The following is a 19,443-nucleotide window of genomic DNA, read 5'->3' as shown; positions in this document are numbered from 1 at the left end:
AAAACAAAAAAGTATATAAAATAATAAACATCACATTTCAACCCTTTTAACCATTATTTTAAGAAAATGGATGAGTCAATATTATTATATATTCTAAACACATTATTATCCAAATTGTTGTGATTTTTAGAATGCAAATTAGCTTCCCAGAAAACTGGATTCACCTTTAATGTTTAGTAATTGTTGATTTTCAAAGCACTAAACTGACACTAAAGGTCGTCATGCAAAACATATTACAGTTTTCTTTAACCTGAGGACAAATATTTTTAAAAAGTTTGTTTGTGATGTCTGTTAAATTTTGAATGCACCACATTTGTAGATTCTTACAGAGTGTATCTTTAATTTAGCCAAAATCCAAGCAGAGATAGTGTTCATAAACACACAATTCATAAATGTTGTTTATTGACCTTTCATGTTCCCATGTTGATTGATACTCAAGAAAAAAAAGTTGCTTGGAGGAAACATGAAATGTGTTTAATGATATCATAATACGATTATAGAATATTTTATATTTAATACATCTGAAAATTAAAAGTGATTACATTTTTTTTAATGTAAAAATATATAAAAAATCTCAACTAGAGTGCCCCCAGTGATTTCCAGCACTGGTCACAATAGAATTACACAATAGAAAAAGATGCTTTGGCCTGCAGTGCATACGCTAATGTTATACACCATCTAGCTGTTATCCTGTTATCAGATTCCAATGACGCTGACTGTTCCCGGATAGCACACGTATAGGCTACATCACAGAGACTTCTTGATGTCTGCATTTACATCTGCAAGATGTATTATTTTAGAGTGTCTGCTCATCTGCAATAATGTTCCTGTCAGACGTTAAATAGACATTTAGAAAATATCTTTAAGATGTTTATGATTTAGAATGTTTGTAAAACTGCTTTTTCTAAGGAATTTTATTCACTGACAATATCCTCTGAGTTGTAGCTAACTGAGTTTTGAGAAACTCACACTGATAGCCTATTTACTATATTGTATAAAGCACTGAAAATATAAGTACAATAAGCTTTTTCAGTAGCTATAGATATCAGGGTTATTGTTAACTAAAACCATAAACATTTCATTTCTTGAGATAAAATATAAAGTTAAACTAATTTTATTTCAGATACATTTGCCAAGGCAACATTTCTCATTTTAGTTTAGTTTATATAAAACAACTAAACCTAAAAAATACAGAAAAAAATAATAATAAAAATATCAAATACACAAAATTGGGCCAACTAAAACTTTTAAATAAAAGCAGATTATATATAAAAAAACGTTCCCTCATTCAATTAAATAGACCTTACTTTGTTGTGTGGCATCTTTCAACTTATTTTAGTCTTTGATTGCACAGACTTTATACACATTATGTGTAGTTTTGAATTACATAATTAATTTGATGTTGTTAATACTACATCTTCCGCGTGTTTAATCCTCCCGCCGAATGACCGCATTTGCTTTTACAGCTGCCCGCCTCCCGTTGACCATGAGTGGGCGGGGCCTAGAGAGATACGTCATCACGCTACTCGTGTCACTGCTGAAGTGGGTGCTTGAACGCACCAGGTTAAATCCTTAACCAACGCAGGCGTCAAGCTAAGTAGATTGAAGAGAATTCAGCGCGATTGATTTTTGATAGCGCTACGCAGCCGGGAAACAGCAGGTGAGTATCGCGATTCCTGGGTTAAGTGCTTGTTCTGTGGGTGTTGTGGATCTCGAGGAGAACGCATTTTCCATCGGAAGTTGTTAAGTCAGAATTCCCCATCTAATACAGGTTGCTCCTCGGCCCTCGGTAACATTATCCTTGTTTGCTATCAGCTGTTCGTTGTAAACCGAACCTGTTGTTAAAATGCGTTTATCGTGGATGTGCGCTGACTAGCACTGCGGTGTTAGTGAATAGGGTTCTCTATTTTGGTCCGATTAGTCAAGATGTGACATTGCGGAAAGTCGTCATGAGGACTAGTGAACTTTCTCCATGTTCATTGCGTATTGGAATTTGCGTATAAGTTACTGGGGGAAAGTCATATGACGCCAAAAGATATCATGCTAATCTGTGTTACGTCGTGTTGGTTTCTGATGGTTGCTTTAAACTCCCCCCCCCCCCCCTTTTTTTTTTAATTAAAAACTGACTCATTAAAGCTACTCATTTGGGCGTTAAGGTGGAAACTTTAAAGTAGCCTATTCGTCGTCAAGCAACCAATAGTTTATTTTCAGGTTTTGTAAATTATATTCTGTTCTTCAGATATTGTGTCGTTGTTTTGGTTGAAATCCTAAAGCAGATTTGGTAACTTGTCAAGCTCTGGCGTAAATCGGCTCTGATTTTGAAGCCCAGATGTGGCGCCTGAATGATTACATGCAGCACTAGATTTTATGCCATAATAGCCTAAATCAATTCTAGTTTTTGATGGAAATTTGTAAACTGTGCTGCATGTCAACATGTAACGTTACACAACTGAAGTTGGGAACTGTTTGTCTTGTTTGTCGTTGTTTTCCGTGTCCAGTGTTAAACAGGGAGCTTGTTTTGATTGAAGAGACAGATAGTGATTAGATAACTCAGAATGCGAATTATCTGTCTGTCTGTCTTCTTTTATAAAAGTTTGTAGGTTTTATAGAAGTTTGGGTTTATTTAACTATTTGGTTAAAAAAATACAGTTCTCATGATGTGCAAAACACTTGTGCTTCTGTTGAGGTGTGATTTTTTTTGGTAACATGGTTGGGTTTAATAAATTTCAAAAAAACAAAATATTTCCTTCCATTGTTTTGCGGGTGATGTACAAATCTATTTTCCCATCAAAACAAATTGCAAAGTCTCAATTCAGCCATTGCTTTAAAAATATGGTCGGATCAGAACTTTCTTTTTTTTAATGAAAATAAGACTGAGGTTGTTGTTCGTTCGGCCTGGGGATTAAAGTGCCCGTATAGATGCTCTTGGTTCTTTAGGATCACATATTTGTTCTTTTACCAAGAATCTCGGTGTGTTATTTGACAGTGCTTTTAATAAATTTGAAAAACAGATTAGTTCTGTTGTAAAAGCAAGCTGAGACAGTTGGCTAAAGTCACGAACTACCTGGCGCGCAAGTATTTGAATGAGTAATTCATGCTTTTATAACATCTAGACTAGACTACTGTATCTCTTTATATGTTGGATTGGATCAGTCATCTCTTCATCAGGATGCAGCAGCTCGACTAACTGGGACTAAGAAGCGTGAGCACATTACCCCAGTTTTAGCCTCGCTCCACTGTGCTTCCTGTACACCTCAGGATTGATTTTAAGATTTTATTGCCTGTTTTTAAGATTTTAAATTGGTTGGCTCCTCTTTATGCTTCTCGATGTTACGAGATCCAGGTAAAAAAAAAAAGGGAGGACCGATTCTTCTCAGTGGCTGCTCCTAACCTCTGCAATAGTCTAGCCGTTAATATAAGAAAAGCTCGGACTGCTGAAATTTTCAAGTCATTGCTTAAGACTGTTTCCCTGTATTCCTTAGCTTTCATTTTGAGTTGAGTTTTGATACTGTGACATTCTCTACTGTGTTTGTTTTGTTTATTAGTCTGTGTATCCTGACATTAAGCACTTTGGTCAACTAGGTTGTTTTTAAATGTGCTTTACAAATAAATTTGAACTTGAACTTAAAGTCCCCATGAAATCAAAATGGAATAGTTTTTGGCTTTTAGTATGCATATGTTAGCCTTACTATCTGTAAACCTATCTATATATCTACTATCTATATATCTATAGCCTTACTATCTATAAACTAGTGTGCTCCAAAATAATTACAAAATTCTCAAATAGAAGATATAAGCGTTCAAAACCAAATGAGAGGAATCCCAGTTTACAGCATTAGTTGGAAAAAAATTAACTATTGGGATTTGGAGATATCATTCTGAATAATCGGCTATCATTATTGGTGGAGAATTTTGGTATTGCTTCATCTCTATAAGTAAAGCAAGCCTATGTTTTTGAAGTGCATTGAACAACCCATTATTGCTTGTATCTCCTTGAGTTTGAGTCTCTGCATACAGCGGACAATAAACAGTGTAGTCACATTTATTTATATAGCACTTTATACAAAACAGATTGTTTCAAATCAGCTTCACAGTACAAAACAGGAAAATAACAATATTAATGTTGTAAAATTAATCAATTATGCAACAAATGCAGTTTCAGCTGTAAAACAGCTCTATAGAAGATTGTCATTATTCAGCTCAATTTAGTTCAATGTTCTTTCAATTCAGCTCAATTACAGTGTTAATGTTGCAAAGTTAATCAATTATGGAACAAGTTGAATTTAGCTATAAGCAGCTCTACAGAAGATTCAGCATAATTCAATGTCGATTCAATTTGAATTCTGAACAACTGAATTCAATTCAGTTCGTAACGGTGTTGATGTTGTCTGCATCATCTCAATTCATTTAAATTTATGTTCTCATCCGATAGTCTCATTGCAGCTTAATCGATAATGTTAGTAAATATTAATTGTATTTTAAAACCCAGTGTTAAAGTGTCAGAGTTTGGGTAAAAAACTAAATATTATCTGCTCACCAAAGTATGAGGCAATTTTTTTTTGCCAGATACCAATTTGTTCACGGTGTGAGTCCCGAATTAAGGATATTTTTCTGCACTACTGTCTTATGTTGCTGAAATGTACAGTAGTGGTTTGGACTCGTACCTGTTTACTGATTGAGAGCCTTTGATAAATCTGTAACCTGTTCTTTTTCCATCCAAATTTCTGAACAAACATAGTCAGTTGAAATAGTTAAACAAAGTGTAGGCCTAACATTTGTCTTTGTTTGAATGAAAACCTTTTTTGGGTTTCATTTGTGCTGTTTTTCTTGCACTCATCTGCCTTGTTTAAGTGAAAAGTGAAGTGAAAGTGAAAGTGACACGTGATGGCCAAGTATGGTAACCCATACTTGGAATTTGACCTCTGCATTTAACCCATCCAAGTAAGTGCACACACATTAGGAGCAGAGTAGTGAGTAGTGAACACACACACACACTGCAAACGTGGATACACACAACAGGAGCAGCGGGGAGCCTTGAGTGGCGCCCGGGGAGCGATTGGGGGCTAGGAGCCTTGCTCAAGGACACCTCAGTCATATTCCTGCCGGTACTGGAATCGAACCAGCAACCTTTGGGTCACCAGTCCAACTCTGTTACCATTAGGCTATGACTGCCCCAATTTATGACCAACAGTGGAGCAAAAATAAAAATGGTGGTGAATCCAAAAACACACAAACAGAGATCATGAGTCCTAGAAAACATTTTTACAGATCCACAATCCATTTTATACCAGCGAGAGTCTAATAATCACACAGGTGGACTTTTGCCAGTAAATGGATTAGATGGATTAGGATTAAATGCATGTCTGTGAATGTTACATTTGGTGAGATCTGAGAAAAAGTCATTTCTGGTACTTGTTATGGATCAAATCCAATTACTTTACAATAACTGTAATCCGTTACTTTGATCCTCTGGTGGTGATAAATAGGGTGGACCAGTGGAAAAAGTCATGCGACTGAAACAAAGAACTGATGTGAAATGGCTTTGAAAGCTTGCAGTTATCCCGGAATCACTTTGATAATGAAAATACATTAAAGTGCAAGATGTGCAGCGCCAATCTACATAATGAGAATATATTGCAATAGATTGTTGTAAATTCTTTGTGCTTTAGTTGCCTGTGTTTTTAGCGTTGTTGTAAAGAAGAGCGCATCCACAATGGTCGCAGAAGACCAGCTATCCCCGTCACAACGGGAGTTATATTCTGACTAGCGTGCTCCAGTTCATTCATTCGTCATGATGCGTATAACCCCTCCCATCCCCAAATTAATCCTAAGCTTTATCGTTTTGAAGGGCTATCCAGTACTTATTTTATATATAAAAAAAAATGCCAAAAATGGCCATCCCTAATTTGAATTGCAATATGATAAACATATCAACTCGCATGAAAACGTCTCATATTGGTGCTAAGGCATCCAAGCAACATTTATATTATTATTATAATTGTAACTAATAATAATAATGTTTAATAAATAGTTGTAATTCAATTTGTAAAAAGTAATCCAATTACAATACTGATATTTATGTCGTCTGGTGGAAAAAAGCAAGGAGGCCGTCACGTTTCTGTGTTTATAAACTATTTTCAGGGGAAATAGTGTAAACCACGAAAATATTGGAAAATCCCAAATGCTGCTGCTTTCTCAAATACATGTTATAATTGGCTCAAACTCAAGCTGCACTTCACTCTAATAGACGCATGCAAAAAATAAATAATTTACGCAGCCTTTTGTGATTTGATAATCGCACTAAGTAGAGGTATACAATATATCGAGATAGAAATTGGCAGCCAATAATATATTTTTGGTCAATAACGGGAAAAAAATTTATTATTATAATTGCGTCAAATGAATTTCACCGATCTGTAGTTGTTATTTGTAGTCCACTAAAGAATCTCTGATTGCTTGAAACTTTTCTCCTTTCAGACGATGTGCAGCATGTGTATAGTTATCATGTCACTTTACTCTGAGGATTATTTCAGCATCTTTGCAATGTGATTTTTTTTTTTTTGGGGGGGTTTATCTAAATCATTCATGATAATCTGCTGTACGTTCTGCTGTTAATTCCTATAATCAATCATTGTTTAAATTAATAATCGATTAATTGTTAACCATAAATTCGTAAATCCGAAGCTAACTCAAATCACCTTACTCAACCACTTGCTTAACCAACACAAAATAGGTGTAGCCTAGATTTAAAGCTGGTGTTGGTGTAGATTTAAAGCTTACAGTCTTGGATTTACAGTGAATATAGGGAATATGACCTTCACTTAACAAGTGCTTTTAAATATGCTGACTCATATCGTGAAAAAATAACTGCTTTACATGAAAATGTGATCTGTATAATCATCGTACTAGTGTTGTCACAATACCAAAATTATGACTTCGATACAGATACTGAATTGATACCATGGCAAAACAGTAAAATTAACTGAACAATTTGACAGAATTTACAGTTTATAAATTAAAAAAATAATAACTTGACCAGCATGTTCCTTCTCTGCTTTTTGATAATTCCCTCCTCTTTATTTAAAAATAAATAAATAACTAAAAATAAAAATTTTGTAATAATTACATAATTACAGAGATGTTTGCAACAATTGCATTATTATCAATCATGTTAACATTTGCTAACCTTTCACAATTCTGAACGGCTTGGGATAGGGGAGGGATAACCAAAATCTTTTTTCATGATATGAGTAATACGTGCAATAATTTAGCAGATCTACTCTTGCATTTAAATGTTTGTCACTCCCGAAACTTTGCAGTTTATACATGGCTGCTGCAGCATGAAAAACAAACTTTTTTTAAATTGGAAATATTAGGCTATAGGCCTACACAGAAAGTGAGCAAAGAACCATCATCACGCACTTTATTTCTGTACAAGCTCACTGACTGAGTTTTGTTTTTAATGGGTAATTCCTGATGTTCTTTTTATTAGGGATGGGCAAAAAAAAAGATTTTTTTTAAATGTGGGCGATTCAAAATTGATTCTCAAAGGGCATGAATCGATTTTTTTCCACATTTATTTATTTATCTATCACCCAAAAGCCAGTATTAGTGTTCCTACACTGTTCATAAGCTTGCAGCCTCCATGTTACAGCAAATGCGGTGAGATTTTATGTTGGTTTTATCTTAAACATAAATTAACCTGATCCTTTTTGAACAAGGCATGCGCCTGTTCGGACTTGTCCAATTTTCAGCATCAATTTTCCATCTTGCATCAAAATCCTGTCTATTCATTGTATGCATTTGAAATATAGAGTTGGGTTCTGTTTTAATGTACCCTAGTGTACCTAAAATAAAAAGAGTTTAATATACAGATTTGTGGCTCTTAATTTATTATTTATTATTTTAACCACTTGTAAACTTATGTTCACTGTTCTTTTTTGTAAATATAGGATTTGTATTAAATCTATTTTCATTGAGTCGAATCGAAATCGAATCGGAACATCTGAATCGATACCTAGCCCTACTTTTTATATACCGGTGTATATATATATATATATATATATATATATATATATATATATATATATATATAATTTGAAAGAAATACTCACTGTTACAAATCTGAATAGAGTAACGGCTCTGTTTCACAGCAATAAACAAAAACAGAAGCTTGCCGTTACATATTGCTAATGTGTGCAGTGTGAAATAGGCTTAACACTTTCAACTATACCAACATACCAATGGAACGAAATGTGTTGCATGAACACAGTTACTGAAATGGCAAAAAGCCTGACACATCGCTGCACTGTTTAAACAGGCTGATATCTTTATCTTTTCTTTCTTCTTTCTTTCTTTCTTTCTTTCTTTCTTTCTTTCTTTCTTTCCAGAGACATTGCTGCACCCCTTTCTTCCTCAATTATTTTTTATTTAATTTTCAATGGTTGTTGGAGAGGAAAAGTCCAAGTTTAGACAGACAGAAATTTCAGACCTACAATGAGCACATCAAAACCCAGTGGACTCAAAGCGCCCAGCAAAATTGGTAGACCAGCCAATGCGGGCGTCGCGAAGACGACTCCTTCTGCTGGTAAGGGCCATCTCCTTTTTTCATATATAAAATGTTATACAATATAAACAATATTATTGGAAACTTTCTAATGTAGCTTAGTAGTGAATGACTATGTTTGGATTAGGAATGGAATATTCTGCATATGTAATACTTACAATTGGAAAAAGAATTGGAATTAAAGCATCTGCTAAATTAACATGTAAATGTCATTACTCCGAAGTGCAGTGAGTTGCATATGCTGTGTTTATTTACAGAAAGATCATGAGAAAAGCATCAACAAGACCAGTTGCATTTAGTCCTTCGCCCAGTTTGATTATAATGTGCACCACTTTAAGGTTCAGTTTACTGACATATTGGTGTAATTTTAAATTTAATGTAAGAAAGTAATAAAGTATAATTTCTGTCACAATTTCTTCAAGTTAAACCAAACTTTTATTTTGACCGTTTACGCGAAGACCTTTGAGTTTTTATGGCTGCATCCAAAATTACAAATTCTTGAGTAGGTGCTTATTTTGAATACGTAATTACTTTTGCGACCACTAATAAAGTACCTTCTATATAGTAAGAATGTAATTCTTCTTTAATTTCCCAACTGGGATCAGTAAAGTACTACTACTAATCTGGACGTACTACATTCGCCATGCTGTCATTATCATGTGACCAGCATCAGTTGTGTTGCTTAACTATCATTCATAAATTCTCCCGTGGCCTCATGGGATAGTATGCCCAGTTCAGAATGTCTCGACGTAGTAAGTGGTCTGCGTACTTTTTGCCTTCTCTTTTATGAGAACTGTAAATTCAGATATATTACTCTTGTCACATACATTTTTTCACTTACTATAGAGTAGGGAAGTATGCGATTTTGGATGCAGCTTGTATGTATATGATATGACGATAGTTATTTATTAAATGAATACAAATTTGATAAAAAATCAATGTGTATAGCATGCACAGTGCACATACTGCATGCTGTAGTAGTTTGGGATTCTGAACAAAGCCTATATATTTTCTTCCTTTGCAACAGGTGCTTCCAAACCAACTCAAAATGACAAATCCTCAGCCGAAGCCCAAGATGCAGGCGAGCAATACAAGATTGGGGATCATGTCTGGGTTAATGGCAACAAAGCAGGTGTCGTTCAGTTTTTAGGAGAGACTCAGTTTGCTCCGGGCCAATGGGCTGGCATTGTGCTTGATGAGCCAATTGGGAAAAATGATGGTTCGGTGTCTGGTGTGCGCTATTTTGAGTGTGAAGCATTAAAGGGTATTTTCACACGTCCCTCGAAGCTTTCGCGCACTGAAGGTGAGGCGGATGACACCACGACGGCCCCTCCGTCTCGTGCCGGGTCACCCACTCCCTCTAATGCATCAGTATCTGCTTCAGCCAAGAAACCAGCCTCACCCACTAAAACAGCTGCACCTGCCTCAGATCTGGTGCGGTCCAAAAGTGAATCGGTGTCAAATCTGTCGGAGTCTGGTTCGGTCAAGAAAGGTGAACGGGAGCTGAAGATCAATGATCGAGTTCTGGTGAGTGTGTCGTGATGAGCATTATTGTGTATCAAGTTACAATAATTCAAGGTTCTCAAGGTGGTCAGACTCAGTCAAAGCATTATTGGCTTCTCCATAATAGTGACTGTAAATTGATGTGTATTACACCGATTGCGTGTATTTGGAATGAGGAATGTAAGCGGACATGCCAATTTCTGAAAACTACCCTTAGTTAAAAGAGTATAATTTTTCTGATAATTTCCTGATAATTTACTCACTTCCACGTCATCCAAGATGTCTGTCTTTCTTTCTTCAGTTGAAATTGAGAAATTGAGGTTTTAGGAAAACATTACAGGATTTTTCTCCATGTGGTGGACATCAACGGGTTGAAGGTCCGAATTGCAGCTTCAAAGGTGCTCTACGGTGTTTCCCAACCTTTTTTTCTGTCACGGCACACTTTTGATATGTAAAAAATCCAACGGCAGACCACTATCACATTAAGCACTAAAATATAACAAAATTGCACAAAAGTGCATTGTAAGGGTTCAAATGGCATGTTAAAACGGCATTTAATATTTAAAATAGACTACTCACATTTAATGTGAAACTTGAACTTGTTTTGATGAACACAAATATGATATCCTGGCTGGAATTGATGACAACAACACACGGAGCTCTTGGTCAACTGCTCTTAATCTTTCTCTGTTTGTTTTTGTTCTAAATGTAGTCTAAGTCAGACTAGAAAAGCTGAGCTCACATAGGTAAGTTATGGAAAATGATAGCAAGACTGAGATTGCACTGTCTGCGATGACTGGATACTCTTTGGCCGCAGTCAACCAGAAAGTGTCCAAAGGCAGGTCATTGTATGTAATTGTTAAACCACGGTCCTGTCTCATTTTGGCAAGTTGCTCTTGTTGCTCAGTCCATTTGCGTTGTCCATTGCAGCTGAGCTAAATGGCTCTCGCACCCTGTCAAAGGCTTCAGATGAAGTTGAGGGAAAATAATAAGATAATTTTTCTTCAAGAGTTTTTAGATGCGTAGAAATTACCTCACAATGCCCTTGTTTACACTGTCAGTGAAATGTGACCCAATTCAGATTTTTTATTTTAGTCATGTGTAAGAACGATCAGATTTGTTCTATGACCGTGTAAACAGAAAAAAAATGCATGCATTTGGATATTTCGAGATTGGTTTCAGGCCTCATTCATATGTGGAAATAAATCCGATATGTGCCAATGCGACTGTCATGTAAACAGGCAGATCAGATTTTCTGAGGCATTAGGAGAGGGGGTAAAATCTCTGCGTGGCAGGGGCAGCTGATGCACGTGTGCAAACAGACTGTAAAATACTGCTACTGTATGAAGCAATAGTCTGATGGTCTTCTGCACCCATCTCCTCATATAAGGTGGCGAATAGACGGCTTTTCAAAGGTCTAGTTTTTATAAAGTTGACAATGCACTGCACTGTCCAACACATCCGACAGCTCCTTTGGTAATGTCTTGGCAACAAGTGCCTCACCATGCAAAAAAAAACAGTGCGTCACCACGACGCTTGGATTTTTCTCTTTGACTCTACTGACGAATCCCTTCATTGGCCTGGTCTTATTCTTAGATGCTGCTCTATCGGTAAACACATTTACAGTTTTCAGTTTAGTCCTCCTTCAACATATTCGGATATCACCTTAAATATTTCCTCTCCTGTTGTTTTTGATGGCAGCTCCAAAAAAAAAACAACAACATTTTTTTGACTTTGCCACCACCTCAGCAACTAGGTAGCTATAGCTTCGAGCGCTTTTCAGACACCATGGTACTCTTTCTCATCAATTTAGCCTGTTTCTTCATTTGTTCCCTCAAACGCATAAAATAGTTTGTCTTTTCCAATGAGTAATGGGTGTTTTGTTTGGGGATGGCGTTTAAGCTTGCTTGGAACCGTTGGACAGAGACCCATGCCATTATAACCTAATATAATAGCTTGCAGAAAACATAACACATCCACTACAGAACAGAGAAAAGGGACGACGTGTCTGTGTGCGCACCATCGCTCAAACACACTCCATTTCCTGAGTGAGGCCAAGGCTGGTTGCAAAGGAGTTGAATTATCTCTGTCAACCACAACTTCCCTGGCCAGTTCGGGGCCATCATTATGACTGAGTGACAGTACTCTCTTACCCTTCTTAAAGTTGGAACGATCAGACTCAGTGGAGGAAACGCGTACAGTTGTGCGTTTGGCCACGGTTGCTCCAGAGCATCCACACCCATAGGCGCGCCATCTCTCGCCAGAGAGAAGAATAGATGGCACTGAGTGTTTTCGTGCGAGGCGAAGAGATCTACGGCAGCTCGGCCGAACCTCTCCCACAACTGGCTCACTACCTGAGGGTGGAGAGTCCATTCTCCATACAGAGGATTTCCTCTGGACAGGAGATCAACCCCCATAATCATTATTCCCGGGACATGGGTTGCCCGTAGTGAATGATATATATATATACTTTTTAACAACGAATGCTCGTCTTGCTCGGAGCGGAAAAAAACTCTGTTCTCCATTTTTTATATATATATATATATATATATATATATATATATATTTTTTTTTTTGTAAAGGGCGTTTGACTTGTCTTTGCTAGGTTGGTACTTCCAACTACGTCACTTGTGGTTAAAAGTATATACATAATTTTATTTTTTTAATAAAATGACCAATTGTTTTATTAGATAAGACCCTTATTCCTCGACTGGGATCGTGTAGAGCCTTTTGAAGCTGTTTGAAACTGCATTTTGGACCTTCTATAGTGGAAGACCTTGGAAGTCCACTATATGGAGAAAAATCCTGGAATGTTTTCTTTAAAAACCTTCATTTCTTTTCGATTAAAGAAAGAAAGACATCTTGAATGACATGGAGGGGAGTAAATTATCAGGAAATTTTAATTCTGATGTGAATTAATCTTTTAATATAAACGGAAGCTCAAGCATGTTTTCCTGAAGTGCAAGAACCAATGAGGTTCATTCTCGTGTGTTACGCAGCACATGTGAGCACGTTTACATTAAATAATGGTAGTTTTCAGAACTTGGCATGTCCTGCAGTGCACTATTATCCATTTAAAACTATTTTGAACTTTTGTACTTATTCATGCATCTTTTATAATTAATTTGAAAGACTATATAACTCATTTGTCACACCACAGGACTAAAAAAAAAGTGTGTAATTTTTTTTTGATGCCTGTATTTGTAATGCATTATAGGGTATTCTTAAGGATGTAGTTCCTTATAAAAAACGTACTTTGTATAATTTCAAGAATAATCGTGACAACTTGCCTATTTGTGTTTATAACTTTTAAGAGTATTATGATTTACAACACAAGATGAGCACTGTTATATCCACTTGTGATAGTTCACCCAAAAATGTCTCCTTCATGTCATGTTTTTCCTTCACATATTTTAGGTCGCTGGCTCGAAAGCTGGCGTAGTGCGTTTCTTAGGCGAAACTGATTTTGCCAAGGGTGAGTGGTGTGGAGTTGAGCTGGATGAGCCCTTGGGAAAGAACGATGGTGCTGTGGCTGGAACCAGGTAGTGTGTCCTGTTCTTAAATTATTAAAGGTAGATTGTCTTGAAAGAATATTAGGAGTTTTACATGGCTGGATTTGTGTGTCATTAGGTATTTCCAGTGTCAGCCCAAATATGGCCTCTTTGCACCAGTGCACAAGGTGACCCGTATAGGCTTTCCCTCCACTACCACAGCAAAGGCAAAGACCACTGTGAGGAAGACATCGACCACACCAGGAGGATTGAAACGCAGCCCTAGTGCCTCCTCCATCAGCTCCATGAGCTCTGTGGCCTCTTCTGCTAGTTGCAAGCCAAGCCGTACAGGACTGGTAAGTAACAAATGCCACCTCACATGCAAACCTATATTTGGTTGCATATTTTAACCCTGTTAAGCATGCTAAAGCTGTGTAATTTTTGGGATACTAACAGCACCAAAGTGGAATTGAATTTTTTTTTAGCAAAATGGGTTTTGTCATCAGTTATTTTTGTTTATTGTTTGACAAACTCAATCGATTGAGCCAGCTGACAATTCAAGTCGCTTAAACGAATAAAGCAAAGTTTTGATATCAAATTCATTGAACAATCTCACTATTTAGGTGTGCAGCATTTCAGAGAAACCAACGTACGAATGGCTTGCTTTTTACCCAAATGAGACTTGTTATAAAATGCATCAGTTATAATAAGCAAGCAGAATACAGCGTTTTTGGTTTTCTCGGATCCGCATGAACAGGGATCATTTTGATGTATGTACGCGAAAAACACAAAAACCTTTTCGATTTTTAGTCCATTTACTGTCACAAATGAAGGTCATACCTGAACAATGGACATGATGTTACCGCGTTACTGAGACAATATCATACAAGTAAATGTAGGCAATACAGTATCTGATGTAGTTTTTAAGATCTTGATTGGATTTCTCTCTGAAGTTGACAGAGACATCCACAAGGTATGCGAGGAAGATCTCTGGCACTACGGCACTACAGGAGGCCCTAAAGGAGAAACAGCAACACATTGAGCAACTCATGGCAGAACGTGACCTGGAGAGAGCTGAGGTTGCCAAGGCAACCAGCCATGTGGGCGAAGTGGAGCAGGAGCTTACGTTACTGAGAGAAGGCCAGGAGCAGGTTGGACCCAGCGATTTCTTCTTTTTTTTATTTGTATATTGATCAATTTATTAAATAATTGATGACGGGCCATTGAATTGTGGAAAATAATGCAAACCTGAGGTGGTAATGCAGCTACAAGTCTGTGCGGGTTGTCAATGACATTTTTATGTGCTTTATTTAAAAATAGTTATTTTAAAATAATGTTTTTGTCCTTAAAGGGGTGGTTCGGAATTTTGGACATCGGGCCTCATTTACAAGTTAGCCTGTGTGTTATTTACCAGTGGAGTCAGTTTTCGAAAATGTTCACCCAGTCCTTCCAGTTGCATAGTTCGCCGGTGCTAGGCTAGCGCGAGTCAATGGTATTGGTTAGCCTACCATTAAAACAGTTTTATCCACTCCACAGTTCACCAAAAGCACATCAATTATAACGCCAGACTATCGATGTAAATGTCTGTTGAGAGAATAATGTTAGAAATCAAACTACCCTTTCATCGCATTGCAATAGTTATACTTTGTTCCCTGTATTTATCAGCGTAGTCTACAGCAGCGGCGGAGTGATATTAAGTTACCTAGGCAACCGAGAGAGCCGGTCCACATGACAATCACGCAAGTGTATTTACCTGCCGCTGGCACTCGTCATCACTACAGAAACAGAGTTTATTTCAAGAATAAAGCAACAAGACATGATTATGGCCACGTTTGAAAGCCATGACAATGTTTCGGACTTTGAAGACGATGAAGATGAGGAATGTGTGTTATTCAACGAACCATACATGTATGAGCCAGAATACACAGACAAAGAACTAATCGAGATGGATGCTAAAAGGTCAGAAAGAGAAAAAATTCTCCACAATGCATTGAACTGTAACGTTATCTCCACTAACGTTGTCGGTGTCGATCTATCAGTTATGAAAGAGTAGCTTCATTAGCTAGCTAACGTTAGAGTAGCCTAACAAAAGTTATTACCTGTTCATCTGTAGCTGTTGGTGAATCTGGAAAGACGGCTGGAACTGCATTCCAACTCAGTGACTTGTTATCGTTTCGATCACTTTGTACAAAGTCGTCTGATCTTAAATGATCGCTACAAATTCGGGCCTTTAGTAGTGTCTCTGTCAGTGTCTCCTTATCCAAGCCAGCAGCAAGAAGCCACAGTTGGTTCCTTTCCTGATCTCTTACTGGAAATCTGTAGAAACGTTTTGTTGACCATCTTTTTGGTTTATTTGTACAATTTCTAAAACTACAGTGAATAACCATTTTGCCAATTCTTTCAGTTCCGATCGAAGGTTTCAAAATTGAGGCTACTTGACGTTCCGACTGTAACGTAGTGCGATTCTGTTGTTTACTTTCCGGCGCAGTACTACTCCTGGAGTAAAATTCTGTAAAATACTCCTGGAGTAAAAGTAAAATTCCGCCGCTGCTGAGAAACTAGTTCCTCTAAATGTAATGCGATCAAGATACTTAAACTCCTCCACGGGTTTTGTTCACGAGTGAGGGAAGGATGGAACGGGAGATTGACAGACGGATCGGTGCAGCTTCTGCAGTAATGCGGTCGATGTACCGGTCTGTTGTGGTGAAGAAGGAGCTGAGCCGTAAGGCAAAGCTCTCGATTTACCGGTCAATCTACGTTCCTACTCTCACCTATGGTCATGAGCTTTGGGTCATGACCGAAAGGACAAGATCCCGGATACAGGCGGCCGAAATGAGCTTTCTCCGCAGGGTGGCTGGCCGATCCCTTAGAGATAGGGTGAGAAGCTCGGTCACTCGGGAGGAGCTCAGAGTAGAGCCGCTGCTCCTCCACATCGAGAGGGGTCAGCTGAGGTGGCTCGGGCATCTGTTCCGGATGCCTCCTGGACGCCTTCCCGGGGAGGTGTTCCGGGCACGTCCCACTGGGAGGAGACCCCAGGGAAGACCTAGGACACGTTTGAGAGACTATGTCTCCCGGCTGGCCTGGGAACGCCTCGGTGTCCCCCCGGAAGAGCTGGAGGAAGTGTCCAGGGAGAGGGAAGTCTGGGCTTCTCTGCTCAGACTGCTGCCCCCGCGACCCGGCCCCGGATAAGCGGAGGAAGATGGATGGATGGATGGTAATGCGATCATTGAAATATATTTTGATATGTCAAACTACATTGAGTAGTTTGATTTCTAACATTATTCTCTCAACAGACATTTACATCGATAGTCTGATGTTATAATTGATGTGCTTTTGGTGAACTGTGGAGTGGATAAAACTGTTTTAATGGTAGGCTAACCAATACCATTGACTCGCGCTAGCCTAACACCGGCGAACTATGCAACTGGAAGGACTGGGTGAACATTTTCGAAAACTGACTCCAATGGTAAATAACACACAGGCTAACTTGTAAATCAGGCCCGATGTCCAAAATTCCGAACCACCCCTTTAAAACACTCTTCTATTATTAGAACTAGCTATTTTATTACGCACTCCATCTCAGGCCTCTATTGCTATTTCCATTTTGAAATGTGAAAATGTAAATGTAACATTTCAAACATTTTGAATAAACATGAATAAAACAGAAGTAAACATTGTAACCAATGGCTGGTTGCATAAACAGCTTTGACTGGTCTTACAAGTGAGTCACCTAACTTATTTCTTTAAGACTGGTCATAACTTGAAGTCAGTTGTATAAAAACATAGGTTGGGCTAATTTAAATCTGAAAAGTAAGACTGATTAAACAGCATTTAACCAAGGGGTAATCAAACTCGTTTTTAAGGCACAGTCTTAATGCAGTGGATATGTTTATGCAACTGGGTCCAACTCCAACCATAGATATATCTAAACATAGATTCCTCATAGCGGCTGTTTCTGTGGGCCGTGATACATAAGCCGTCCGCCATATTGGAACGGTCAAAGCCGGTCTGTGAACATTCAAGAGCAAGTTGACTGAGCATCTACAACCATAGTTAGACACATGTATGAATATCTATATCTGCAATAGACTTCAGCAGATGATTCTTCTAAACTAACACAATACAAAAAGACTAAGGCGTCAGCTAACAGGATAAAAAGTTATCACAGTAAAAGTAAAAACAATAAAAAGTACTATAGTAAAATCTTGTAAAATTGAGTTAATACACATATATAAACAAACCAACACATTCTCACCTGTAAAAGTTTATTCCATTTCTCTGGGAATTTAAATCTCGGTGGTTTCACAACCTGAAAATGTGCAATGTTGTGGCATCATTGATTCTTACCGTGAGTGACGACACACTGACCCCCCAAGATGGCGGTGTTAACGCTGTCGAATCTGGCATCTACGTATACATTTCTATGGGTCCAACAGTGCACTCTGGTAAACGGTGCACACAGGGAATCAAAACAGCAAGTAACACCATTTTACATACAGACAGTGAGTAGGACATGGATATGACACTAAGGCAAAATGGATATAGTTTAGCTTACTTTAAAAAACTAGAAACCTAGAAATGATTGTGGATGTCCAGTGACTGCAGAACTCTTCTCTCTGCATACAATTCACACGACTTGGATCCTTCGCACAGATGGACCATCATGAACAGAGTACACGTTTTTATGCAGGCTTTAATGTACAATTCAGAAGATCTAATTGGATTCGCCAAAGACTGATTTAAGTTATATGAATGTGCATTTGCTGAATGCTGATGGTATATGGGAAAAAGTAGTATAGCCTTTGGCTTTCTGTTATTAGACAAAACTGTTATAAACTAATGAAAAGGGAAGAACGGGCACTCCTGGAGTTCTAATAAGTCTCACTTCTCTTTTTTACTTCCACTTGACACTTGCTTGATTTTTTTTTTTAGGTGTATTTGTTTTGAGATCAATTTATAAAGATCATGTATAAGTCTGTCTTTTAATTGACCAAAAATTGACCACATTCATTTTTACTATCTATCATCTTTCATGGCCAGTAAAAAACATTTATTATATCCATTTATGTAGTCAGTCAGTTCAGTTCGTTTTTCTTACAGCTAGGGAAAAGATTGATGCAAGTTATAAAATTAGATTAATGTAGTTGTTTTGAATTGTTCCTGTAGTATGCGTTGGAGGTTGATGCCAAAATGGACCAGCTGCGAGCGCTTGTGGAGGCTGCAGACAGACAGAAGGTGGAACTGCTCAACCAGCTGGAGGAGGAGAAGAGGTGTAGTATTATTCTATCCACTTATGAAGATCTAATCAGAACAACCCATTATATCAGTTAGAATTTTGGGGCTTTTTATATATGTTTGTATACCGATGGCCTTCGAGCTAATAGACACAATATTCGTTGATTAAGAAAATTGATATTGACGCCACAAGGGAATGTGCACATTTTTGTCCAATAAAATGCGTAGAATGAGAATCTCCCTCCTTCTAATGCTAGCAATTTCAAGTGGGCTTTAAAGGGATAGTTCACCCAAAAATAAAAATTGTATTTACATTTACCTCATGACTTTCTTTCTTCTGTGGAAGACAAAAATATAGTTTGAAGAATGTTGACAACCAAACTGTTTTGGTTACCTTTGACTTTTTGGACATTTTTCAAAATATTTTTTAATTTTATTTTAAATTAAAACATTTATTTTATTTTTCTTGCCCTTCAATGAAACAAAAATCTTACAATACATCTTGCATAAGAAAGTAAAATGAAAATACAAGCTGAAAATGATAAAGAATTATTGTCCCAAACAGGAAGGTGGAGGACCTGCAATTTCGGGTGGAGGAAGCTTGCATTACCAAAGGAGATTTGGAGGTATTTTAAGATTTATGATTTT

General features: G+C 37.5%; 1 protein-coding gene across 4 annotated transcripts in view; it reads left to right on the top strand.

The window, feature by feature from the left end:
* Positions 1–1,498: 1,498 nt before the first annotated feature.
* Positions 1,499–19,443, top strand: part of clip1a (CAP-GLY domain containing linker protein 1a) — a 59,442-nt gene continuing 41,497 nt past the window's right edge. For all 4 annotated transcript variants that reach the window (XM_077206641.1, XM_077206643.1, XM_077206642.1 and 1 more), the window contains exons 1-8: positions 1,499–1,660; positions 8,391–8,587; positions 9,594–10,093; positions 13,487–13,611; positions 13,700–13,916; positions 14,514–14,711; positions 18,727–18,830; positions 19,361–19,421. In XM_077206641.1, the coding sequence (XP_077062756.1) occupies positions 8,497–8,587; positions 9,594–10,093; positions 13,487–13,611; positions 13,700–13,916; positions 14,514–14,711; positions 18,727–18,830; positions 19,361–19,421 (1,296 nt within the window). In that variant the 5' untranslated portion in view covers positions 1,499–1,660; positions 8,391–8,496. The remainder of the gene's footprint in view (positions 1,661–8,390; positions 8,588–9,593; positions 10,094–13,486; positions 13,612–13,699; positions 13,917–14,513; positions 14,712–18,726; positions 18,831–19,360; positions 19,422–19,443) is intronic.

Source organism: Siphateles boraxobius, unplaced genomic scaffold (assembly GCF_051911475.1).
Source record: "Siphateles boraxobius isolate OS27281-9 unplaced genomic scaffold, OSU_SipBor_1 56, whole genome shotgun sequence".
NCBI lineage: Eukaryota > Metazoa > Chordata > Actinopteri > Cypriniformes > Leuciscidae > Siphateles > Siphateles boraxobius.
The sequence above is the reverse complement of the archived record's forward strand: the minus strand, read 5'-3'. Positions and strand labels throughout refer to the sequence as shown.